General features: G+C 37.4%; 1 protein-coding gene across 5 annotated transcripts in view; it reads left to right on the top strand.

The window, feature by feature from the left end:
* The window catches only part of GPATCH2L (G-patch domain containing 2 like), a 47,085-nt gene extending 20,429 nt beyond the window's left edge, over window positions 1–26,656 (top strand). Inside the window, exons 6-10 of one of the 5 annotated variants that reach the window (XM_083349091.1) lie at window positions 192–259; window positions 1,997–2,036; window positions 4,010–4,095; window positions 11,705–11,802; window positions 20,004–26,656. In XM_083349091.1, the coding sequence (XP_083205217.1) occupies window positions 192–259; window positions 1,997–2,036; window positions 4,010–4,095; window positions 11,705–11,802; window positions 20,004–20,065 (354 nt within the window). In that variant the 3' untranslated portion in view covers window positions 20,066–26,656. Of the gene's footprint in view, window positions 1–191; window positions 260–1,996; window positions 2,037–2,087; window positions 2,143–4,009; window positions 4,096–11,704; window positions 11,803–20,003 lie in introns of all 5 variants that reach the window. The other 4 variants (XM_083349092.1, XR_014490778.1, XM_083349094.1 and 1 more) reach the window with 4 other exon arrangements.
* Window positions 26,657–27,237: the final 581 nt, after the last annotated feature.

The following is a 27,237-nucleotide window of genomic DNA, read 5'->3' as shown; positions in this document are numbered from 1 at the left end:
CGTTTAATACATACATCTCCCTCCCTCCTTCTCTTCTTCCGCTGCCCAATAAGTCTCGCATGCTCTTTTTGGATCGAAACAGCATTTCTACCCCACCCTACTTATAGTTAGTTGAGGCTGACTTAGGTTTCAGTAAATGAGTCAGTGTAGTTTTAGCCTTAGTCTTTCCCCCCTCTTACTTTGTGTTTCAGGAGACCATCATGAATGCAATGGGTACTGAGAGGATTAGCCACATCATTGGTGATTCCTGCCAAAAAGAGTAAGCATCTGGGCACAGTAGATAAAGATCTAGAACTTTGGGGTTGGGCAGGAAGCAAATATTCATTAGTTTAAGTTTATTATAATATATATCGTAGATCAAATATGAAAGTTTATCCATGGACGCATCCATAGGGAGTGTTGGGGAAGAGGGGCAAATGATGAAAGCAGAAGCACACTGCAAACTCCAACTCTTTATATATATGTATCATAGCACTGCCTGCATATGTGAAAGCATCAGATCCTATGGGTGCTTCTTCTCATAATAAGGAATTAGCTTTGTTTTTCACTTTATAGGATTATTTCAGCATATTTCAGCAAACAATGGTTGTGTTTGTTTGACTACCCACCCATCCCAATTCTGGTCACATTCCATCTTTAGTTTTTAATGGGGTTACACTTCTTATGCAATACTAGTGTGCAATCAGAAATCGTTTGGACTCATTCCTATTCAAAAAGAAGGTGGCAACTATGGCCAAGAAGGCCTTTACATAGGTTCTTCCAGGAAGCCCTTCAAACAGTCACTGATATCTTGTTTGCTCTTGGTTGGGCCACTGTAATGTGTGATACATGGGACTGCCCTTGAAAACCTCTCAGAAGCTACGATGACCCAGATTGCAGTGCAGTGGCATGTAGCAATGTGTGTTGTGCTCCACACACATAGCCCTGTTGCTTTTGAGCTGCACTGACTGTCAGTTGGCAATTCAGGATGCTGGTTATTGCCTCTTCATGTCATATGGCCTGGCTCCCCAAGGGACCACTTGTCTCCTGCCTGTTCAGTGAGATCAGCGAGTGAGGCTATACTTTGGGTCCTATTGATTAAGCAGTGTCACGTTGCAGGACCTAGGACTGTGCCTTCTTGGTGATAGCTCCTGCTATCCTTCAGTAACATGTCCCCCTGATATCCACAGTATTCCAATCCTTTTGATTTTCTGCATGTTGTTAAAGACCTGATTGTCCTCGCGAGCCTTGGATTAAGATGTGGTTGAGTCCCTTTGATTTTTGATTCTGTCTTCTAGTCAGTTGGATTCTTTTTCTTAGATATATGCTGCTTCCTTTTAATTGGTAAAGCCACCCAGAGTTGTTATGAAATCAGGCAATCTTGAAATTTAAACAAATAATAAGGAGCTGCCTGCCACCTGAAGAAGTGATAATGTATTTGACTTTCTGCATTGACACAGTATGCCCTGTTTTTCCCCACTCCTTTAATAATGGCTATTGGACTATTCCCCATTAGTTGAATCATATTCTGCAGTCTTTTTAAATATGCATTTATAAAATACACAAAATCCCAACACAAACAAACAAAAGGGATATCAATGCTTGAATAAATAGTATAGCCACTTAATTATAGTAGAAAGATACCCTAGTAGTAAAAATTTCAGCATTTCTGAAATAATATTTTCCTGGATTAGATCATCCTAATCATAGATTTTGGATGGGTGATATACTGAAATTTCTGTTTCTAAAGGGAAATTAGGGTATTGTAATCTTGAGTGAGCATTAAAGATAATGTGGTTTCCCATGGATGTGCTCCTTTGGATTGAGTTTCTTGTCATCCATTGATATTTGGATTAATTCCTACTGTCTTATAATTAACTTTAGCAAATCTGTCTTATATGGATGTTTAATCCTTTTCTTTTCTTCTTTATGCATCACATTTTCCTTGTTTCTTCATTTCTTCCAACTCTGTTCTCCTGCTCCGTTCAACATCATCTCTCCTACCACCTCTCTCTAGTTTCTGGTTGCCATCAATGGGAATGAGAGATCGCAACCAGGTAAGCTGGCTCTACTTTGTATATTCTCTCATTTGATTTCTATCTCTCTAGAAAGAACCAAGTGCTGGCTTCCAATTTCTTCCACATTGCAGCCTGGGTCCAAGAGGTAAGGCAGCGCCATTTTTTGGTCCAGCAGACCACTATGGCTCCTTGTACCAAATAGAACCCCAGAATGTTAGCTTTCTACAATTTTCTTTTTAGCTGCAAATGTTATTTGCATGTTTCTGTCAATTCTTCTGTATTTATGACTTTTCGGTCTATGCAGTCTTCTAATTTTTCATTCTCTTACCATATTTTATAGCTATATTTTCAGTCATGCTAATACCTACTTACGTGCAATTGGTGAAGCAGGGAAATAGGAATTTTAGTTAGGATATTGTTTTATAAATAGTGTTTATTTTGAAACCCACCAATGTTGAAATCTCAACTAAATTATGCCTGTGTAAATGTTTAATTTCTGAGTGTGTTGATTAGTTCATATACCACTTACATTAGTAAAATAAAATCATATTTCATCTTTTAATGGAAAAGCAGCTCTCATTTTCAGTTTTAAATCAGCAGTTCTAGTCCCTGTTCAGCACCAGCCTCTGTTTTGTTTCACTCTAAATAATGTTAAAATTTCACCAACCACTCTTTTTCTGAACTCACTTTTGTTTTACATACTTAGGACTGTTGAAAGTCAGCTACTATTATCAGACCTTTTTGGGTGAATTTGTACTTTTTAGCCAGAGACAGATAGATGCAAAAGGAAAGGAGAGTTAATTTATGAATCTGTGGGAAATGTCTTCTCTACCATTTGTTTGGATATTAGAATCTGTGATCAAATAATCTAATTTAATGGTATTGTTTAATTATAGTAGGCTTGAGCATTTAGTTTTCTAGTTGTTTTTGTTACTATTTATGCTTCCTGGATAGAAAGATCTTGTAATAATTGAAGAATGTTGTCTTCAAAATTAAAACAAGGATTTTTTTGAAAGAATTTAAATGTTGACCAGAGTTAATTTGGAAGGAGATAGAAAGAGGCGTTAACATTAAAATTTGTAGGACTAATGAAGATGGAGTTTGTAATATGATCTTGTTCTATTGAAGTTTATGTTTTTCATCATTGTCTTTTGTCAGAAAGCATTTCTGAAGATTGAGTTGATCTAAAAATTAAGCAAGGCAGTTGGGAATTGCATATTTGAATGATTTCCCATCTTGAAATCTCCAAATGAATGTGCAAATTTGACTTATCAGATATAAATATCTAAGGTAAACTGTTTCTAATATAAACACAGAGAAAAGTTTCTTATATATAAGAATATGCTACTCTACTGACTCCAATCTGAGAGTTGTGCCACTTGCTTTGCTTAATGTTTGAACAGCTCACAGCTTTTAAAAGAACTTCAGTCACTGCCCTGTTGTGTTCAAGAAGAAAATCTATCTGTGAATAAGTTTTGGTATTCCAATAGTTCACATACAATAAATAAATAATAGAGTATGCCTTTTTAATTGTTTCTGATAAATAATTTATTCTGCTGGTAAAGCTAATACATTCAGTTCCTTATGTCATTCTTAATAACAGCTTCTGCTGTTATGTCAATGTTCTTTTTGTAATATTAAAGAGGCGTTTATGACAGTTTCCAAACTGTCAGGGTTTATGACAAGGTTGTCAACCGATACACAAGAAACCATGTACAAATGAGAATAGGCTTGATATCCAAATAAATAATATTTTCCAATACTTTGGAGATATCTGGGAGATCTGGGTTGTGAAGTTACATCCTGATTCCTGATGTATCTTAAAACAGGCAGAAAACATTTGGTTCTCAACTGGTTCTCAGTTTGTTAGATGTACAATTAGTAGATGTGTAATTGGCTCAGAATTCCCTATACTAGATGATACCATAAATGGTCATACACTGTGTAGGCTTGAATTCAAACATCTTTTTTTAGATAATATAACTTGGCATGCCTCTGTTTTAAATTTATAGTTCAGTCCATTATCTCCACTGTATTCCTTGGATGTTCTTGCTGATGCTTCACACCGAAGATGCTCACCAGCACGCTGCTCAGCCAGGTAATCACATGCTTTGTTTTCACATCATATGGAATGATACTTTTTTCCTTGGTTTTGGAACACATAAGTCTGAAAACATACAGTATATTTGTCCAACATTTCATTTCTACCGTTTCTAAAGAGACTCTTGGATGAATATCCAGTATGAATAATAATCATGAAAGTAAATACATGATTAACAACAACTTTACCAAAGTAAAAGAGCTTTGTATAAGAAAGCATTAAAAGTACTTACTATAATGAAACACAATCTTATTCATAGCCATTACTCTGTAGGGAGAAAATACCATGAGATGTATCTTTATTAGGACCAACCAAATATTTATAATGATTATTTGACCAAAACAGGTATAGTTTTAAAGAACTGTTTGGTTGACAGGATGTTAAAAAACAAAACAAAACAAGGAATAGGGAAGAAGCAATAACGTTTAAGAATTAGTTTAGCTGTTTTACAAGGCTTGCAGTATGACTTCTTGAGAAGAAATGGCAGAAAAAAGCAGTTCCATGAAAAGTGGAGCTGATGACCATATGGAATGAAAAGCCAGCAAATAGACCGGCTCTTCATAATTCCTTTTCAGACAGGGAGAGGACTTGAGATCACCCACAACTACTCTAGAAAATTGCTGCTCATGAGGAGACTGCAAGACAGTAGTCGCTGGCCAATTTAGATATCTGTGAGATGGGGAAATAGCCATCTTGCTCAAGATGCAGTTGGCACCATTAAAAAAAAAACACTGGCTTCGCATACCTTCTTTTCTGATCATTTTTAGAAATTGCTTGTTAACCGATTTTCACTTATTATGGACCTTTGGATTGACAGATTTTCAGCACTGAGTGAGTTTCCTTGAATCCATAGGAAAATAAGTTTAAAACATATAGGCTTAAGGTTTGGTTTTGTTTTTTAATTTTAGAAAGTTACAAATGGAAAAAAAAGATTTGGGAATTATAAGAATCTTTCCCATGGGAAAATGCCTTTTTTAATTTAAAAAACCCCTATGAGATTAGACTTTTAAAATTGGACACTAGAGGGAACTAGAAGCAACTAAATATTACAATTAAATGAGAATGTTGCTTAAATTTGAAACAAAATATTTTAACACCGACATACTGAAGGATATTTTTGAACATGGGATCCAGAAATTAATTTTAAGATATAGATAGACTATGCTTGTAATATGTTATGGAAGAGGAACAACTTTTACCTGATTTGAAAGTGATTTAAAATGACAGACTACAAAAATGACTTGGAAAAAGATAGTACACAGGACATACAAAAGAAACTTCCTGATGTCTTAATGATTAAAAGGAATATACAAATAAGAAATCCAGAGAGTGACCTGGACAATTTTCTTATATTGGATTTTCAAAAGAGGAATTTTGTGAGAAGAGACAAAGAAAATATGAAAATAAATCAAGTTTTAGGGTATTAGTTGAAGGGACTAAAGATCAGATGTTAGAAAAGGAAAGAATATAGCATTGGTTTACTTGATCAAGATTAAAATAGATATGTTGTTATCACTAGTAACTCTTAAGGGACTCTCTCAACCAAATTTCAATTTCCAACTTTGTTGCATCTTACTCATCACTGTTCATGTACTATATTCTATTTCCATTAATTTCTCTTAAAGAAACTGAATTTTCAATTAAAAGTACAAATTATTCAGTTTCCCCCCCAAATAACACCATGCTTTCTCGGTTAAATAAGTAAATGACTTTCCATTTTTACTAAATGAAAGAAACATGAAATAATAATGATAATGATAATGATGATGATGATAATAATAATAATAATAATAATAATAATAATAATAATAATAATAATAATAATAATAATTTTATTTGTATACCGCCCTTCTCCCGAAGGACTCAGGGCGGTGAACAGGGCAAATATAAAATACAGAAGTACAAAAATTAAAAGTGATTAAACAGGTTGCCCGAAAGATAAAATACATTAAAACAATAAAGCCCTCACCCATCAGGCCAGGCCGGCTTGTTCGAACAAGTAGGTCTTCAGATCGCGTCGGAAGGAGCGGAGGTCGGGCGCCATCCGGAGCTCGACCGGTAAATGATTCCATAAATCCGGCGCGCCCACAGAGAAGGACCTCCCCCTGGGGGCCACCAGGCGACATTCTCTGACCGGTGGCACCCTGAGGAGGCCCTCTCTGTGGGAGCGCACAGGGCGGAGGGAAGTTGATGCCGGCAGCAGGTGATCCCTAAGGTACTCCGGACCCATGCCACGTAGGGCTTTAAAGACCATTACCAGCACCTTGAATCTCACCCGGAAGACAACTGGGAGCCAATGCAGCTCACGGAGCAGAGGTGTAACATGGGAGTATCGGGAGACTCCCAACACAACTCTCGCGGATAATAATAATAATAATAATAATAATAATAATAATAATAATAATTTTTTTTTCAGAAACTGCAGTTAGTTTTGGTTGCAGTTGTCTATCCCAATCTATTTTACCAATTTGTTTCCCTTTTTTTTTGACTGCTTGTTTTTGCTAGTTTTGTCTGCCTTTACAGAATTGGCACCAAAAAAAAAGGCAGTCTGCCTTTACAGGTGTGTTATATTACTGAAAGTACTATTGTCAAGCAGATCCTGGAGAGAGGAAGCTATGTATCCTAGCCCATATTTTCTTTGCCTCTCAAATGGTTTATGATTTCAGTTTATTTTGGTAGCGTAGTGATTACCTGGTAACCCACTGCTTCATTTAAACAGAGCCGCCAGCTAGATTGTTGAATATGAGGCCACAAGTGTGCAAGGAGGAGCTCTTTAGTGTCAAGGAGATGGCTTTGTTGAGGCTTCCTTGGAAGATGCAGTTAAAAGACTGTATAAATTGTACTATAGCAAGATTTCTTTTCTAGATTTCTGTCTGTGATGTGTTGAGACTTCTCTCAAAGCATTAGAAGCAGCCCTGGGAATTCCACACCCATCATTAGAAGTACTCTGCGTCTGGTGTGTTTGGTGGCTGTTATCATTAGTAGTATAATTTTATTTTGCAACGCGAAGAGAGTTTTCTGCATTTTTTTTTGTCTCTTTCCCTGGAGATGGTTGGTATATTAATTTGCTGTATTGCCTTCTGGCTGTTCCCAGGCTGTTTTTGATTCTACATCATGGAATTTTAATGGCCTGCTGCCTCTCGGGAGGCATGCAACGAAGAGCATCTCAGGGGCTTCTTTTCCTTCTCTTCACATGCCTGTAATTGCTGCTCTTTAAGGGCACAAAGCGTTTACTAATCACGCTTGCCTATCGTAACTTCTGTTTTGACTGTGCTCTGGAGTAGGAAACATGAAGAAGTTGGCACTGAGCACTCTCCTCTGCATTATTTTTTGGTTCTGAAATATATGAGCCGCATTGTGACAGCAGACTTGATTCCCCCCCCCCACACACACGATCCTGAATATTGTCTAATAATAGAATGCCCCCTTTTGAGGATGATTACAGCTTTCCTTTACACAAGTAGTGTGCTAAAGCAGTGGCCCCCAACCTTTGGGCACCAGGGACCAGTTTCATGGAGAGAGGTTTTTCCACGGGCCGGAGGCTTTCACATGCTGCCTGCATCCTGCGGATGGGCTTCACTTGTTTGTGTGGCCCGGTTTCTGCCATGCTGTGGACCGGTGATGGTCCATGGAACCGGGGGGGTTGGGGACCCCTGTGCTAAAACTCTTAACGAGCCAACACTTAGGAGGAATGAGGTTAGCTCCATCTCTGTTAATGTTCAGGAAGTCCCTCAAGGCCTGGCTATGAGAATCCCAAAGGAGCAGTGAAATTTTTAGATGGCCGTGTAACTGTGGCTGATGCTCACTCTCTCCATGGCCCTGTGGTTTTTATATTTTAATAATGACTGTTTTGTAATTTTAATAAGGATAGTTTTTAATAAATGCATTATTTTGATAAATTGTTATATGTCACCCAGAGTCATTTTTTGTGAGAAAGGTGGTCATATAAACTAACTAACTAAATACACAGACACACACAGACACAGACACAGACACACACACACACACACACACACACACACACACGCTTAATGGTATATTTCCTAAGCAGAGTCACTGCCTGTTGAGATCCTTTATCTAAAAAACAGAGAAAAGTAAAATTTTGGACTCATTGGATGGTCTCTCGGATGCACAGTAGGTGAAGGTAATATGAGCATTTGGCTCTGTCAGGGTTGGCCATGAAATGAATCCCTGGGACTTTGCACTGAGTCAGACATTTAAGTATTTTTCAGTACTCCAGAAAATGTCTCTGGTCTAAAGGAAGGCATTAATTGTTTAGCCACTCAGAAATTTTTTTCACTAGTCCCTGCAGGTGGGTCTGTTAGATGGTGATACATGCTGCAGAGATGGAAGGGATTAATCACATGGGTAATCGTTAATTAATTACCCATATATTTTGATTATTAGCTTTGTATGGCTGAGTTAAGGGGCAGGGAGAAAAAGGTGGAATTTTTGTTTCACTAAAACATTTTATTTGCCATTCAGGGGTAGGCAAGCTTTTGAATTAGGTGTAATTTTATACCTGGGCACTTATCCATGAGGTATAATGAGCTATTTCCTCGATACAAATATGTGATTATTGAATTGATTGGATCAACACTGGTTTCTATGTGCAGTGTGCAGATCAGACATGGTTGTTCAGCTTTCTGGTGTCATTTCAAAGAGGCAGAAGAGCTCTGTTCTTACTATTAACTTTGACCTTTGAAGGCATCAGAAATAGCCCCAGGTGGTACCTCAAGGCTTAGAAAGGTATCTTTTATGCTGCCTGCTGTGGATGCAGTGTGTACAACAGCAATAGCTGAGCTGAATACTGTCAATCCAATACCCTTGATAGGAAATATTTCTTCTTAATGGTTCCTTTCCATGAATAAGTTGTTTAAAAGACAACTGGTTTCCCTGTATTACACCTTTTTGTAGTGCAATTCCATTAGTACAGTTCATATAATTCAGGTTATTTAAAATATTTTGAGTTCTGATTTGGGTACTTTCAGGTAGAAAATTAAGGTAGAATTATTTTTATAATGTCTAACATTCTACTTCCTGCTTGTGAGCTAATTATAGACCACTGATTTCTATGCATTTGTATTTTTTATCTACGTAGATTTAAAGGGGGTATATCTTGGATCTTTTGAAAACTTATTGTTGCTCAGGTTCAATATTTCATTCTTGCTTTCAATTGAACACTTTGTGTGATTATCATTCTGAGTACTGTATTTGCAACTAAACATAACTTCTGAATGATTTTTATTGTTTAGAAATGTTGATATTCTGATACAATCCTAGGGCATTGTTTTTCTGGCAGTTGGCAGTGTGCTAGTTCTCTAGAGTAGCATAAGAATGTAGTTAACTGTCAGAAAAGATATTCATTGGTGAATATCTCCATTTCTCTTTAGCCCATCTATTAATAGACCAAATATGCTTAAATCTAATAGAAATGTTTTATTGTATTATTCCTCTGCTAAACATCTAGGTTCCTTCCTTACATTGAAAGCAGGACTTCTGAATTGAGACTATCCATGTTGTCAATAGCCATTGCTGCTGTTACAGTATTACTCTGAGGATAGCAAAAGTAGGTGAGAGTGTAGGCTGTAGGCTGTGTGTTAATTTTCCCCACTGTAAACCTGAGATACAATCTGTCTTACTGAGGACACTTGAAATCCAGGCCAGAAGTGGAATAAGCCTTGTATTCTCTGTGTAGTGCAATGCAAGCTTGAAATAAACACTTAACACACCGTTAGTCCAAGCCTGAGATCAATAGGCTCTTGATTTAGAAAACAATCAATAAAGGATATATTTGAATAAATAGCTACAAAATTTATAACCTGATGTACCTATGTTTACTTCACTAGTTACCTTTTTTTTGTTTCAGCAAAGTATTTTTAGCTTTATCTCATCTTACTATATTTATACTTCACTTTCCCTTGTTGATAATTCTTATTATGTTAATATCCCCAATATTTCCTTAGTATCATTTTGCCTCCTAAAAAAGAGGCAAAGCACTGTGCATTGAATGACCATATTTAAAGTAGATCCACTGAATTTATGATTATTTTTTCCATTGCTTTTAATAGGACTACTATAAATCTATAAGGTAAAGGTAAAGGTTCCCCCGCACATGCGTGCTAGTCATTTCCAACTCTAGGGGCTGGTGCTCATCTCCGTTTCAAAGCCGAAGAGCCAGCGCTTGTCCAAGGATGTCTCCGTGGTCATGTGGCCGGCATGACTAGACGCCAAAGGCGCATGGAACGCTGTTACCTTCCCACCATAGTGGTCCCTATTTTTCTACTTGCATTTTTATGTGCTTTCGAACTGCTAGGTTGGCAGAAGCTGGGACGAGTAACAGGCGCTCACTCTGTTACGAGGCACTCGGGATTCGACCTGCCAAACTACCGACCTTCTGATCGACAAGCTCAGCGTCCTAACCCACTGAGCCACCGCGTCTATAAGTTGGATCAAAATCAATGTCTTGTTTGAGGGATATACATGTCTATCATTCATAGTACTGTCTTATTTTTTCATATCAAGACTAAGCCAGGCATGAATAATAATTATCTGGTATAACAGTGAAAATATATAAGGCAGGTGTTTCTATATTACCACAAAGGAACATAATTAAAAACTTCAGCACACTGCCTTTTGCATCATAGAACTTAATATGTGGAGTAAGGGAGCCACTTGTGAAACGAATTGATTTATAGCTAGTGGTTTCATTGCACCCTCAATGTACATTAAGTACAATGTGCTTAAAAAGAGAGCACAACTGTAACACAAGGCAATGGGTACTTCAGCCTGTGGAAGTAAAAGGGCTTGAATGTGCCGCTTTATTGTGCTGTAAACGTTTTCAAAATTTTAAAATCTGCATTTATTATGGATTGGTCTATGAAGTTGCCCTATAGCTAGTTCCTATGGGTCAGGCAACTGCATCAGGAAACGGTCTAATCTTTCTAATACTTTGTAACTCTGTCAATCATTTATTTATTGTTTGATCATAATAGATTCTTCTTTCCTTTCTGAAGTCCTTGTCTATAGTTAAACACACGTAACTCTTCTGTGTTCTTTGATTTTATGCATTTTCCCCCTTAAGTTACCTTTAGCAAAGTTTTCCATAAATGTGGAAAAATGTTTTCGAAGCCAGATAATTTAACTATAAATATTTAATCTATTTTTCTTCGCTAACAAAATTCATTGATAGTTTCTTCACAGAGTAGGAAATGTACAGTATCTCTACTCTTTGGAAGCGTGCTAGGGAAAACATTCCCTCTGGTTCCTGCTCATTCAGTATGTAGAATATCGTGTCAAGTCTCCTTCGTTTTGTAGGGTTTTACCATACTGTGTATTGTTAGTACTATTAGATTGTTAGCTTTCATTTATGTTTTTGATTTTTTAAAAATCTCTTTAAATTTTGTTAGCTGGCTTCAGTGCTCAGCAGAGAACCAGTGTATAAATCAAATCAATCAAATAAAAAGAATTGTTGTTATATTTTAAAAATAGCGCACAATAAATGCTAATTAAAAATTATCTGGCTGATGCATTTCCTGTTAAAGGACCATCAGTGTGGTACTTGTTGGCTTCTTTTTCTGACTGGTATAGTTTATTCATTCTCTAGGCAGACTAATATACATCTGGGACCCCCGTGCTCAAGGGACATCAAGAGAAAACGCAAACCGGTTATGGCAACAGCTTCACTTTCCAGCCCCACCTCAGGTAAAGGGCTAAAACTTGCTTCAGTAGTTAGTGATGTGGAATGTGGCAGGTTTGGAGGAGAAATTATTTGAAATTCATGAGAAGACCCATACTTTAAAAGATCTGTCGTTTCAACTGATTTTGTCCATATTAAAAAGTAGGCACCTTATGGGAATATTATATAAATTTTCCATTTGTTGTACTCAGATGCCAAATTTAATATTGGTACTGTCGTTTTGGCAGTAACTGTTTGCAAATGTTTGAGAAGTGCCTGATAAAAACTCAGATGTCAGCAGTAATTGGAGCCTTCATAACATGTTGTGTTTTGTAGCTCACGGTAGCAAATTATTTTGTATGGTAAAAGATGTTGTATGTATGCAAACCTGACTCCTACATAATTCAGCCGGATTGCACAATGTGGTGTTGCTTCCCACAAAATTTGTTTTCCTTTAAGATTGCATTATTAATCTGTCCAGTCACCAGTGTGGTTCCGTAGAAATATTTTGATATAAGAAAACAGGATATTTATTGCTTTTTTATGTCAGTATTTGGGCACTTTGACTGAAGAGCATCACACCAAGTAGGAAATATTATATTGTGTTTGAAAGTACAGTGCTAGTTTTTATGTGCTTGGTACAGGAAGCATGATGATATCCCAAGGGAGTCTAGGCAAGTCTTTCTCAATCTGGTGTCCTCCACATATTTTAGACTCCTATAATTTATTTTACAAGGCGTCTTATCTTTTTTAAAAAGATCCATGACTATGGGTAGTATGACAGTTATAACTGTGGGAGGGGTCATAAGTAATTTTTTCCAAGGCTGTCCTAACTTGAATCTTATTAAGTGATTTATCATAAGTTGAGGACTGTCAGTATAATAGTGTTGAATTGGACAAGGGGCTGAGAAAGAGCAACTGGCCCAAAATTGCTCAGTGGCTTTACATGGCTGAGGGTAGACTTAAATTTGTATCCATGTTATATCCAATTTTATCGTTCTGCTGGTGAAATTCAAACCACCATCAAAAACAGCTGAGGAATGGAGCTGGGGAGAGAGTCTGAAGGAATCCAAAAGAAGTACAGATGCCTAACATTTAATGTAAATTGAAGATTTCTGATTTTAGGGTCAAAAAATGATGCTGTAGAGGCTATTATATTTTGATCATGCCAAACTGCATCGAAAGAGTAAAGCATATGTGAAAAAAAATACATTATAGGGAGATGAAGTTAAACCTTTCTTGCTACGTTTGTTTATGTTACTTAGATTTATATCATTTAGTCACAATGACGGCTTACAGTATCATGCATAACATAAAATCTTGTCACTCCCCATAAAACCAGCACCTCATAAATCAGATCTACCCCAACCACAACGAAAACCCTCCCCAATAAAAAAAAGCAATCTGTCACCATCACTAGTGCCCAAATTCTTGTCAAGTTAGGCATCTTTGTATAACTTTCTGAAGCATCAGCAAGGAGCAGGCCAAATAAACCAAAGGTGGTAGCAATAGCAATAGCACTTAGACTTATATGTTGTTGTTGTTAGTTGCGAAGTCGTGTCCAACCCATCGCGACCCCATGGACAACGTTCTTCCAGGCCTTCCTGTCCTTTACCATCTTCTGGAGTCCATTTAAGCTCACGCCTACTAGACTTATATACTGTTCCATAATGCTTAATAGCAGTGGCCCCCAACCTTTTGGGCACCAGGGACTGGTTCTGTAGAGAGAGGTTTTTCCGTGGCCTGGATGGAGCGTGGTTTCGCATTCTGCCTGCATCACGCAAATGGGGCTTTGCTTGGGTTCATGGTGTCTGGCATGCTGTGGACCCCTGCTTTATAGCACTCTGAGCACTTTACAAATGTCAGCATATTGCCCCCAACAATCTGGGTCCTGATTCTACTGACCTCAGAAGGATGGAAGACTGAGTTAACCTTGAGCCAGTTCAGGATTGAACTCCAGGCTGTGGGCAGAGTTAGCCTGCAATACTACATTCTAACCACTGCGCCACCATGGCTTTCGGTAATTGTGTAGTGTTGTGGCTATTGCCAACACCAATACAATTGATTTCCTATAAGATGGAGATTCTAAGTACCCTCTTGGTAGGAGCAGGATTTGGGGTTCAGTTAATTTTTTTCTTTCCAATTCACTGTAGATTAGGCTGGGGAAGAAAAGAAAATATTCATATTATCAGATATTGGAGAAAAAAACAGGCAAAGATTCAGCTGCTCACAACCATTCACCCTGCCCTGTTTTGCTATGTTTAAATCAAATAAAGGAAAAATAAAAAAAGAAGATTGAAAATACAACAACATGAAGTATAGATATAAGGGGCTCCTCTTCTGTATATAGATATATACCTAGGAATTATTTTACATAACAATTTCAATAAAAGATAAATGTATTTTAGTGCAATATTTTGTTCCTTGCATAATCCATGTTTATAGGCACATAAGTAACATTAGTTCTTCAGTTCATGCATTTTTATGTCTTAATGTTGAAGGATTAAAATCTCAGCAACAGCAAAGGTACAGAGAACCCATTTCCATTGTGTGGCTGTCAAATTCCATCTAGTTATGTAGTTCAAAAGGAGACTAAACTCAATTTGAAATTAAATAATTATAGATACTTATTTCTTCTTAGAATATAGTACCTTTAGTTCTAATCACGGTGCTAACAACATGATGATTTACTCATTTCTTTTCTCTTCAAATACAGTAGAGTATTTGTTGATAATAGATACTGTATTTATATAGATTGGGAGCTTTTTGGTGTCATGGGATTTAACAACCCATTCCAATAGCTTAGGTTAGGTGTCTTTGAGACTGAAAATTCTGCTGGTACAAATTGAGTTGTCAATACATGTTAATTTTAAGTAATGGTAGCCATTGTCAGATGACAAATGGAATTTATCTTTTGACATAGGAAATTATAAGACTCATTGTTATCATTCACTATCTGATCGAATATGAAGATCTTAGTATCCATGCAGATTGTCCATGAAATCATCCTGTCTGCCTGTTTATCTTATCTTATCTTATCTTATCTTATCTTATCTTATCTTATCTTATCTTATCTTATCTTATCTTATCTTATCTTATCTTATCTTTTCTTTCCATTCCTTCAGTCAATTTCTGTAGCTGCCTACCTCAGCCAAGTGTCTTTGGGAGGCTTATTATTCTAAAATTATAAATCAAAAAAATTTAAAAACATTAAAACAATAAAACATCCACAAATAACAGCTGTGATGATTAAACAACTAACGTTAAAGCCAAATAATGGAATCCTTAACACATTCGGAACCCCAGGCTCAGGTGTATAGTCAAATTTTTAATGGTTTATGAAAAGCCAACAGGGTTGGAGCCATTCCAATCTCCAAGGGGAGAATTTTCCAAAAAGCAGGGGCTTCAACCGAAAAAGTTCCATCTTCTGGTTCCCACCAGTCGACACTCTTGACTGATGTAATCTGCAGCATGCCTAATCTATTGGATCAGATTGGATGGCTAGAAACTCTTGGAAAAGACAGTCCTTCAGGTAACCCAGTTCCAAGCCATGTAGGTGCCACTTTAAAGGTGGCAACCAACACCTTGAATTGCACCTGGAAACACACCAGCAGCCAGTGTAGCTCACGGAGTAGTGGTGTTACATGTGCTGTGTAGCCGGCATCATTTATTACCTTTTAGTTGCATTTCACATCAGTTAAACTTTCCAAATGCTCTTCATGGGCAGCCCCATGTAGAATACGTTATAGTAACATATCAAAAAAAGGTATGTACCCACTGTCATCAGTTCCAGTGTAGGCCTGTTAACAAGTGTATTCCACAAATTTGGTTGAAGACTTTAGTCAGATGCATCAAGTCTAGAGTAGAGGCATAAATTTCAGAGATAAATAATAAAATATCAGTAATACTAATTGAAAAACTAAAAAAACCAAGGACATTTTTAATTTGGTAACACAAACTAAGGGTTCTAGAAAAAATCAAAAGAAAAAGTGGACATCCTTATAGAGTGTCTTTATAGAGTGAAAAGTAAATAAAAAAACATTTTCAGTTGTAGGGACCTTACAAAGAATCTGGAGTCACTTTATATATTCTTTAAGAAGTCCACATTTGACAGTCACTCACTCTCTGTCTCTGTCTGTCTGTCTGTCTCTCTCTCTCTCTGTCTATATATATTTTGTAACTTTTAGTAACTTTAGTAAACCCCCTCCCCCCCACACACACACATATTGTAAATTGTTTTGATCTCCATATAGTCTTCTATCAGGAAACTTTGCTTTTTTGTTTTGTTTTTACTGATACCCACTATTTGTTAGTAGTGTGTATGAATAAGAGAGAGGGATGGATAGTAAATGTGGCTAATAATCCTCACATTTAGTTTAGTCTCCCAAAAGCATGTAATGCCAAGATTCAAACAGTATTAAATCCCTGCAAAGAGACCCAGTTACAGATCATTGGAGCAGAGTGCAAGGAAAGAAAAGACAGACAAGACAGAATTTATAAACTTTACCTGGAAAACTAACTTGGGGATCTCTCTTGGTTTCTGAGGTTTTGGGGCTTCTTTGGTCTTAAGTGAATCTCTCTCTCTCTCTCTCTTTTAAAGTGTAATTGAATGCTTTGTGATTCCAAGATAGCAAAATACATTTCTGTATTTTGTGTTATTGGACAATCTTTTTTCTTTTTTCTATACAACTTCATTTCAGTCACCGTTCATTGGATAGCTGCTCTGATGAGCTTGTGGATGGCAACTTTCTTTCACTGTAGATACAGTTTTCTTTTGACGAATTCTTGCATCTTGCGTCTTCAGCAAAAGATTGCCATGAATCAGAATTCACAGCTAGATTTCAGTTTGGGAGTCTACACAGGCAAGGATGTTCCTTCAGCATAGATCTCCCTCCGGCTGAGCTCCATTGCTCTCGACGCACTTGTTGACCAGGTCCTGCTTCAGTGAACTCCTTTATGCAACCTGAGTGCCCCACAGAGGTGAAGGACACAGCCTGAGCTGGCTCCATCAGTCAGCAGAACAAATGGGCTTGCTCTGCCTAACATCAGGCCATCTCGGATTCCACCTCTTTTATAGAGATGAGTGATGAAGAGAAGCTCGTTCCGCTTTGCTGCTGTATTAATACACATCAGGGTCCAGCTCCCGGCACTAAATCATGCTACTGCATACATCTGTTATCAGACTCCTCACCAATGTGATGAACAAGACTGCAGATAGAGGCTTCCTCATGTCATTCTTTATAGGATTTTCCTAAAAGAATAAATAGCTCAAATCTTTGCCAACACTCTGCCCTGTCATTGTGATGAATTTAGCTTCTTTCTTAAACATGCAGCAACAAATCTTCCTCTGTCATAGACCCTTTCCCTCCCCCATCTATGGAAAGTTTTGCTGAATTTTGACTGAATTTAGATAGTAATAGTCTACTCAAGATGCTGCCCTCATTCTATGATGGAAAGAAAAGCCTCAATCTACAATAATCCATCTTTTAAAACCTTAATGAAATGTAATGGTATACTATTTATATGGACCTGTCTATTTTTCCCCCTTTTTTGATGTCTTGGATATGGGTAATCCTTGCTTAAAGATGGGACATTTTACAACTGCTTGAAGTTACGATGACCATGGAATGGGTGCTTTATGGCCCATAAAACCTACCTGGATATGATAAATGGTCACACTGCTCCCTGCAGTTGTATGACTATACATCGGGTGGGTCAGCTTTATGACTGGTTGCAGCATTCTGTGGTCACATGACCATGACTCATCATATTTTTTTGGCTTTTTTGCCATTTTTGGTGGTTTCCTGCAAAAAAAAAACACCCATTCAAATAAATGGGTGTAGCCAGTGCTTTTTTTGTAAAAGAAAAAGGTGCCGGAACTCACACATGTCATACAACCTGCCTTGCCTATCCTACAAGGTTCCATCCAAAAAAGGTGCCGGAACTCCGTTCTGAGCGTTCTATGAGAAAAAAAGCCCTGGGTGTAGCAATGGGGAAGTAGAAAATTCCTTCATTGCCAGATCTGCTGGCGAAGTGTAATATTAGTAAGACTACTCATCTTTATTAACTCTTGAGATTACCTGAGAGAAACTCAGGATTGCCATGGAGGTCATGAACTCCCAGACCTTACTGGAGCCACTTTTCAGGGCAGGAGGTTGAAGTCCCTCATCAGAAGATAGCGTTTCACCACACCAGCAGAGACCAATTCTAGCAGTCTGGTAAGGAAGCCTGCTGGGCAGCAGGATGGCTGATATATCAGTAAGATCCCAAACCTCTCTGCATCCCAGCTGAACAGATAGGCACTCCCATGTCAATATCTCGAGAGCAGAACCTTTGGCTACATATAATTAGTGGGTATCGCCACCCACATCCCTGGCTGCCTTCAAATCTGACAAAATATTTGTTACACAGCTGATCAGATTTTAGACACGGTGACACTGTTGTCTTTTGACCAGGCTTCAGAAATGTCTGCCCCCAAAGTCTGCTATCTTATTCACCATCAATTTGTGGTTGGCTGTATTGCAAACAAACCTGCCTTTAACCTTCAGCATGTTGAGACCAAGGTTCCCAGCAATCCAGCTTTCTGGAGCCATCAGGCTGTAAGGATCTAGACAGAAGAGATAGGCTAAGCCCTTCATAGCTTAGGACTGGTTAACTTATGGAACGGTCTCTTCCCAGTTTATGCTTATCCTACTCTATCTGTTCATTGTTCAGTGATGTAATTTTGAAGACACTGAATGGTCCTTTATCTATTTCAGGGGTGTCAAACTCAATTTCATTGAGGGCCGCATCAGCATTGTGGTTGCCCTCAGGGGGCCGGGTGGGTATGGCCAGGGTGGGCGTGGCCTACTGGGTGGGTGTGGCTAGAGTGCATATGGCCTACTGGGTGGGCGTGGGCAGCTCTATATCATTGGCATCAAGGGTGCCTATGGAGGCCTGGGTAGGAGTGGGACAGATCTGAGGGTCTCTGGCAGGAGGAGGGTCTCTGGGCCAGGGCCAAGGCAGCAGGGGCCGTTCCCTCACTGTTTCCAGGATGGCTTCGTGGGCCACATGAAACCACTTCGCGGGCCGGATCCGGCCCCCGGGCCTTGTGTTTGACATGTCTGATCTATTTGATTTTGACCCATCTTTGACTTTTCTTCAAATAATAGAATAGAATAGAATAGAATAGAATAGAATAGAATAGAATAGAATAGAATAGAACAGAACAGAATGACCTTCTCAATGAATTAAAAAATACATTGCTGGTTCTCGCTTTGAACCCTTTCCTATGATATGGATAGGCACCGAGTTTCTTCCATCTTGTCTCATTCTCTCAGCAGACAAATTGTTCCACACTGCCTAGAATATATTAATGGTCTTCAGTCTGAATCCTATGACTATTTGTAAAGTAGATTCAACCAGGAACTTATCCTACTTTTTTACATGCAGTAGATGTTTTTGAATGATCTTTGGAGCAGAGAAGACCATAGATGGTTCCTTACAGTTTCATCACATCATTTTAATTATTTTGGGTACAAAATTCAGTTTTTTCAACTTGGCGCAAAACAAACACAGCCCTTGATATATTAATACATAAAGCAGTAAGAAATGACTAGTGTGTTTCACTACCGCAATGTATAATAACAGGAAGACTTGCTGTAACTATCAAGAGCTCTCTAGTGTGAGTTCAGAAGTGATTTTCAAAATCAGTGTTTCAAGAGCAGGGTTTCTCAACTGCAAGTTTAAGATGTGTGGACTTCGATTCCCCGAATTCTCCTGGCAGCACGCAGAGGTTGAGAAACACTATTGTAGAGTGAGTTAATTCATAGGAGTTGTGAATGGTTTGAGTTTTTTCTTCTTGCATTTTGCAGTCTGGCAAAATGATGTTTTACTGTTGTTTGTTTTTTCTGTTGTTTGTTTGTGACTGGACAGAACATATTGATCAGAGAGCAAAACATATATCAATGAAGTGTAGCTTGCAAGTTTATATTTTTAAAAAAAATCAAGCAGACAATGAAGTATTGTTGTAGAAACTTATACTATTTTAGTAGTTTGCCTCCACCCCCCACCGCAGACTGGTTGAAAAGAAATTAATGGTTGAAAGGAAATTAATTAGTAACAACAGGAATGATTAAATGGTGGGGTTTGGCACATAAATCTTGATATTAAAAATGGTAGGTTTTAAAAAATCTGTTTGGCATTATTTTTCACTTCATTTTCTTTGCTGTTTATTGTTGTGTTCTAGCAGCTTTATCTATCCACATAGATGCATCAAACCCCGATCCACCTGTGACCCACCAGAACTGACTCTGGAGCCAGAATCGATCCACCATCTGAAAGAATCATCATCACCACTCACAACAGCTTTTTTAAAAAAATGCCATATGAGACGGTACTAAAAGCAGGCAATTCTTGTATTAGCAACTAGCTCTGTTTTCTAATCTGTCGGACTCCAGAGTATATCACAATTTTTATCGGATGCCTTGACTGGCAATAAATGTCTCTCAGTATTATGTGACATGTCAATATTATCTGATTACTCAATATATCCTGCAAATCATGTTGATATGAAAATGCAAATGTAATCAGTGTTGAGATTTCTATACTAGTAATGTTTCTATTGGTGTGCAAATAGTTATGGCACACCCTTGCTTCTTTGTCCTCAAAGCGAACAAATATTGTGGATATGTGCAAAACGTTATTGTTTATTGAAAATGCTTACTTTTGTTACTAACCTCTTCATATTTGGAAGTATCCATTGTACTAGAATTTCTGTATGAAACAGGGAAATGTTCTAATTGCAGTATTTTGAAGAAGCAGATTTTGTCACTCCAGCATGGATGTTCTGAACGGAGTGAATAGATGTTTGGCATGGATTGGGTAACCTGAGTGCTACAGAGGGATCATTTTCCCAACAGTTACTTGTTAGGAAAAAAAAAATCAAGCACAATAGAGGTAATCCTCCACTTGCACCCATTTGTTCAATGATTGTTCAGAGTTTGGGCAGCACTGAAAAAAAAATGAAAATACGACTGGTCCTCAAGAGATTTTGACCATTGTACCACTCTTGTCACATGACTGCGACCTGAGCTTCTGGGTGTCTGGCTCGTGACACAACATCACAGGGAACCGTTTCACGGAATTGCTATTTGCAACCTTTCCTGTTGACTTCATAGGGAAGCCAGCAGGAAAGGTTGCAAGTTGCTCCAGTAAATCCACTCCGGCTCTTTCAGCATCCCGCAGCCCCCCCTGCCCACTCCCGGTTGCCATCAGAACCCAAAGACTACTTGTATGCTGGTTAAGTCCCCTTTAAGTTGTTCTTTATGTAGAATTATCCTTTCTCATTTTTTCTTCCAGAATCACTGGAATATCCTAAACTTGATTTAAATGAGATGCATTTTCCCTTTGAGCTCACTTTCCTGTTTTTCCTGTGAACAACCAGCAGAATGATAATTTATGAACTGAATTGTTATCTCAAGAAACTTTGAAATATATAATATTTTCAAGTGATTGATAATAAAAATGGGTGACCGGCAGGATATGCTCTGTATACTATTTTAAAAGACATCTGCTCTATTACCCTGATGTATGCTGCTGTATTACAACCTTTTAGATAAAGTGATTTGGAGTCTTCAACTTCTGAAAGCCCATGCACGTAATTGTTTTTAAATAAAAAACAGCTAGGATGCATTTGGGTCATTGTACATAGTACAATAGTAGCTACGTTTGCCCTAAACCCCACTGCCAGCTAACCAACTTTCATCTCTATTTCAGCCTTCTAGAGTCTTTTTACAGAGGCTGAGCCATTGTTGCACTGGTCTCCTTTCCCTATTCCACTTGTTTGATTTCTACCCTTCTGGCTCCTTCATGGTCCTCACTTAGAGTTTATCTTGATGACCATGCCTTTTCATCTTCTACAATCTCTGTCCAGCATAAAGCATAAAAAACAGTGCAGACTATCACTCCTCTTGACATATTCCTAAGCCCAGCTGCATAAATGTTGCTTTGGTTCCTAGACGCAAATAGAAAACTAACACTAACACTAGCAAAAGCGTCCTGAATTGAGACTTCCAACTTTTCCATATTTGGGCCATTTTCATTGTAGACCTCAGAAGGATGCATATCTGTTGGTACAATTAATAGCACAGATATAAAAGTTTAAAAGGAAAGCATTATATCTTCCAATTGTTCTGAAATAGCATGCAGTACAGTTGCAATATTTTTCAGATGAACTTAATATAGGAGAAGCTTTTAAATTTTATCATTTGTTAATCACTTGCATATGTGTGTGTATATGTACAGTATGTATGTGAATGTCTTTTTTTTTTGGAAGTGGTTTGTATTTCTTATTTCGTATGATTTTCCCTGTTACTCCTATCATGGTAAAGAGTCATCATATGTGAGTAGGACTGCAAAATAGTCCACATTTCAGGTATCAGCATTCATACTTAAGGGCCTGACAACTAGGTATCCATATAATCAGTCTAGCACGTTTTGCTATACTATACTATATGCTTTTTGGTGCTTTCTTAAATCATCCACCCTTCTCTGTTAGAAATCTGCTGGATTTAATGTTGACAAGTTGAAAATGGCTGAGTGTTGAATAGGACACAACAGTAATACATTTGATTTGTACCCAATATATTAGGATATAAAATCAGAGTGAATGGGGCTGCAGGTTTGGGTGGATCTTGAAATGCAAGTAGGCAGCAATTCTCCCTTGTGGCATTTGGTGTATTCAGCTAGCAGTTATTATGCTTAGGAACAGAGAAAGGATTGGTATGTTTCATATGCTTTTATAATGCTTTGTGTCAGTTGATAATATTAAAGAATAACATGCAGGAATAAGAACATGTACTAATTCTATATAAATATTTGAATGCAAACAGGCACTGATTTTGTTGTAGATTTTGCAAGGTGTGGTGAAATGGGTTTATCAGGTAACAAACTGCAATTCATGCATGCTATACTAAAATAGTTAGTGATGCTGTGCCTGTGTCCAAGCCATTAAATGCTAACCATGTTTCCCAGGCACAGATCTTCATTAGTAGACTCCTTATATTCTCTTAATACACTCTGAAATTGATTGTCAAGAAAAGCCCCTTTTAACCGTGTATAAAGGATGCACAAGTCAATTTATTTGAATGCTTTCTGAAGATTTGAGAGGCCTTGGGGAAATCACTATCATAACTGTTGTTTCCAGATTAGTCATTTTATTGTCTCCTGTATAAATTCTCATAGAAGTGAATAGAAGCTCTACTATGCCTCAGATCCTATGCTGCATAACATACATTACACATTTAGACATGCTGAAGATTTTGTAAAACTTCCTACTTTTTCTGTGTTCCCAAATCTAGAGCTCAAATAGGGTTAGAATTGGATTTATAATATATATATCAATACAAGAGCACTGCTTGCTGTTTCATTAGTTTCTTATCATGATTGCCCTGTTCCTTTAAAATATAAACTTTGTTCCGCACTTAATAGTTGTAAAAAATGACAAAATGTTTGGAGCTGAGTCAAAGGATATAGAAACAAGCCTATTGATTTGTTTCTTTATTATGCTTTAATTAACTTTAACCATTTTTATAAAAGTACTACTTCCACTCGCCATTTGGAAAAATGGTTTCTCCATAAGAATGTTTGATACTTAACATTCATAGCTGCTACTATATTTGTAGTCAGATAATTATTACTATATAAATAGGGCCCTATGAATTCTACGCAGAATATATTTCAAATCTTGGATAAGAAATACGCATACATCTTTTTAACAAGAAAAAGTTGCAGTTCTGTAACTGGAATAAAAGCAAACTGTCAGCTTTGCTTCTGATTACAGTATTATGGAGTTCTTTATAATACATAAACTGCTATATGGTACAACATGGAGAAAGCAGTGTGGGCTTCAATACCTATTATCATACGAGTGCAGGACACAGAAGACCCTTGACACTTGCAAATTTTAGATGTTCTGTATTAAGCTGTGGTGGCTATATTCTGATGTTGTATTTACTGATCTTTCAAGTTAGAGCTTCTGTATCTATTTTAATGTTTTTTATTTTAATTTTGCAAAAACTATTGTGATCCAAAAATCCTATTTTGGGAAGAGCATAGCTGCTTTTTTTAGGTTGTTGGGAGTTGGGTGGTTTACAAATTTAATTTAATAATAATAACAATAAATAATACACTTCAGTGATGGAATAAATGAGTTTTAAACTAGACCTTGTGCCAAATCTAATTATTAGTAATTACAATATTGGAGAACTCCCATTAAAAGATGTGTGCAACAACTTAATTAAGGCCTGGTTACAGATAATGAACAGGGGAATCACTCCAGCACTGCTTGTGTGCAAGACTGATACTGTACACAGATGTCTCTTTCTAGATTAAGGTACTGGAATTTTAACACATATGATATATTTCATGATGGAGATTTACAAAATTATGCCTGGTGTGGAAGATATAACACAAGGTCACCCCAAGAAACAGTGAAATATATAAAAGGAAGTACTTCTTAACCTAATGCACAATTTATGGGATTTGTTACCAGATGATACCGTGATACTATTAACTTAGATGGCTTCAATCTGTTACTGGGTACTATCTGTACCCAAATTTACTCTACAAAGCTTTCAGCTTTAGCAAGATGCACTGAATATTTCTTACTGCAGAGCAAATATAGGAGAAGGCCATTTGCTTATAAAACGCCTAACTGGCTATTGTGAAGGATGGAAAAATTGTTAGATCCAGCAGAGTTTTTGTTTGTCACTCCCTGTTTCAATTAATCTAGGGCATGACAAAATAGGTACCTGGTTCTGCAGATACCTTGCTGTGGGGTGATCCTAGCTGTTATATGCTACACAGAAAAAAATGGGAGAAAAAATCTGAAAATCAGATTGGTTCTTAGTAGTAGTAGTAGTAGTAGTATAGTACTATAAAACTGGCACATAAAAACTGCTCAAACTGCATGCAGTGACTGATCTGTGAGTACTCTTATCTACTTGCTAAGGCTGTAAGTATATACTTGTTAAGGTTTTGGCTTTCACTGTATGGCCTATTTTACTTGCCTTAATTATATTCTGAAGGCCTATAAACAAGCCTACATGGAAAATCACCTATGAAATAGCCTGTTCCTTGGGCAGAGCCATGTGGATGTGATTTAAAGTTGATTTGCCTTGAAAAGAAATAGCTCAGAAGCTGTTTCTAGTGTTTTCTACCCCCACAAAGGATGCAGTTTGGTATTGCAGGTGCACACAGATTATTTCCAATTGGAATGACAGACCCTTTTTTCCCCCTGGAGAAACATTCAGAAATTTGCAATGCAGGCTGTTGATGCTGAAACCCTTGTTGTCTCTATATATGAATTAGGGACCAGCCTCTGCCGAATATCTCTGGGGTGTTCACAGCATTGGGATTAGATGCACTGAATGTTTCTGCTGATTATCCTAATAATCTCCATACAAATCTCAGTTGAGGCTTGCCTCTTACTTTTGTCCCGTCGTCTGCGTGAATAATGCTGTCAAATGTTTTGTAAATGTACCCAGGAGAGGTGCTCTATCATTGGATAGAGAAATATATAGAAAATGGAAGAAGCCCTTTCTTGATACATTGTTTTTTAAAGATGACCAGTTTAATTTGCTGCCCATCTGATTTTTCTCATCTGCCTCTCACGGCAGAATATTAACGATACGTCCATCTGTTTTGCTTAGTCAAATGGACTCATGGTGCCAAAATACCTTTTCTCATGGGAACTCTGGTCTGCAGGTACTATGGTCAAGCTTTGTGATTTTTACATGATTTATTTAAATGTTTTGTTCACAAATGTTTACAGATAGTCCTCAACATACAACCACAATTGAGCCCAAAATATATGTGGCTAAGTGAGACATTTGTTAAGTGAGTTTTGCCCCATTTTACGACCTTGTCACAGTTGTTAAGTGAATCAGCGCAGTTCTTAAATTAGTAACAAAGTTGTTAAATGAATCTGGCTTCCCCATTGACTTCGTTTGTCAGGAGATCACAGAAGGTGATCACATGACCCTGGGACATTCAACTGTCATAAATATGGGTCAGTTGCCAAGCATCTGAATTTTGATCACATGATCAGGGAATGTTGCAACAGTTGTAAATGTGAAAAATGGTCATAACTCACTTTTTTCAGAGCTGTTGTAACTTTGAATGGTCGCTAAGTGAACAGTTGTAAGTCGAGGACTATCTGTTACTTCAAAGTACAAAATGGAGAGCCTATTTTGTCTATCAAATCTCTTTATCTCATATTTCTATATTTTCATATAGAAAACTAGCATCCTGGTGGTAGGAAACTAAGCCCACTAGAGTGTTAATTTTTCCCCCCTTTGTGCAAAGTTAATTATTTAACCTCCTTTTGAAATATGGCTGAACCCTACAGACAGCTTATCACCATGATGAGAGCCTGTGGAACTACTCATGAGCAATTTCTGTGGAAGCTTGGTAATACAGTAGAGACTTTGTGGATTTAAATGGGTTGAGATTCTTGCCCAAATCATTAATAACATAGGTCAGGAGTCTTCAAACCTGGCCCTTTTATGACTTGTGGACTTCATGGCTGGCTGAAGAATTCTGGGAGTTGAAGTCCACAAGTCATAAAAGGGCCAAGTTTGAAGACCCCTGACACTTCTATAGGAGTTTGGTCATTCACTGTAATCTCTGCAAAACTTCTGCTTATGTTGTACATAGAAACTGCTTGCATGTGCGCATTTTGTTTTCAGCAGGTCCTGGATTCCTGAGGCCTTCACAAGCATTGTCTAGGACAAGTACTGTAAAAATATGCTATGTTGTGGTTCGGGAATTTTATTTTAGAAAATACTTTTTAAAATAGTAATGTGCTTATGTTCAATAAAAGTTTCCTGCTAACCATGATATGGATTTATTTCATTTATTTCTACATTTACGTTTCAGCTTCCCCTACTAACTGCAATATTAAATTTGAACAGGGTGAAATACTTTTTATTAAACAAGGCATTTCAGACATAAATCTCTTAGAAGCAGAATTGGTTCAAAAGTTTTGATATGCAGTTAACATTCGAATAATGTTATAGTTTAGTACTCTATGAATCAGGCAACCTGAAGCTAGTTCAATGGAGTAATTAAAATGATTGTCTCAAGGTTATATATGAAGCAGTTAGTATGTGTGGTCTTCCTCAAGCCTTCAGAACTTGATGCTGAATACACCTGAGCAGGGATCAAAAGAGTGAGTGTACACTTAATAGTTTTGAACTGGCCTCACTTACAGGAGTGTGAATATTCTTAATCTCTACTTAACTATCTTGAATGCTTTTTTCAACATTCCTGGTTTTGGACATAACTTTTTAATGTGAAGCAATAATTTATGTTTTGGTATAAGGATACATGATTGGTCTGTTAAGAAAGTGGGAATGGAAAAAAATGAATTATGCTTACATTAGTCCTCAAGTGCTCAAACAATCACCAAAACTCTATTT

This window comes from Vipera ursinii, assembly GCF_947247035.1.
Source record: "Vipera ursinii genome assembly, chromosome: 1".
NCBI classification, from domain to species: domain Eukaryota; kingdom Metazoa; phylum Chordata; class Lepidosauria; order Squamata; family Viperidae; genus Vipera; species Vipera ursinii.
Note: the sequence above shows the minus strand (reverse complement) of the source record. Positions and strands in the feature narration are given on the sequence as shown.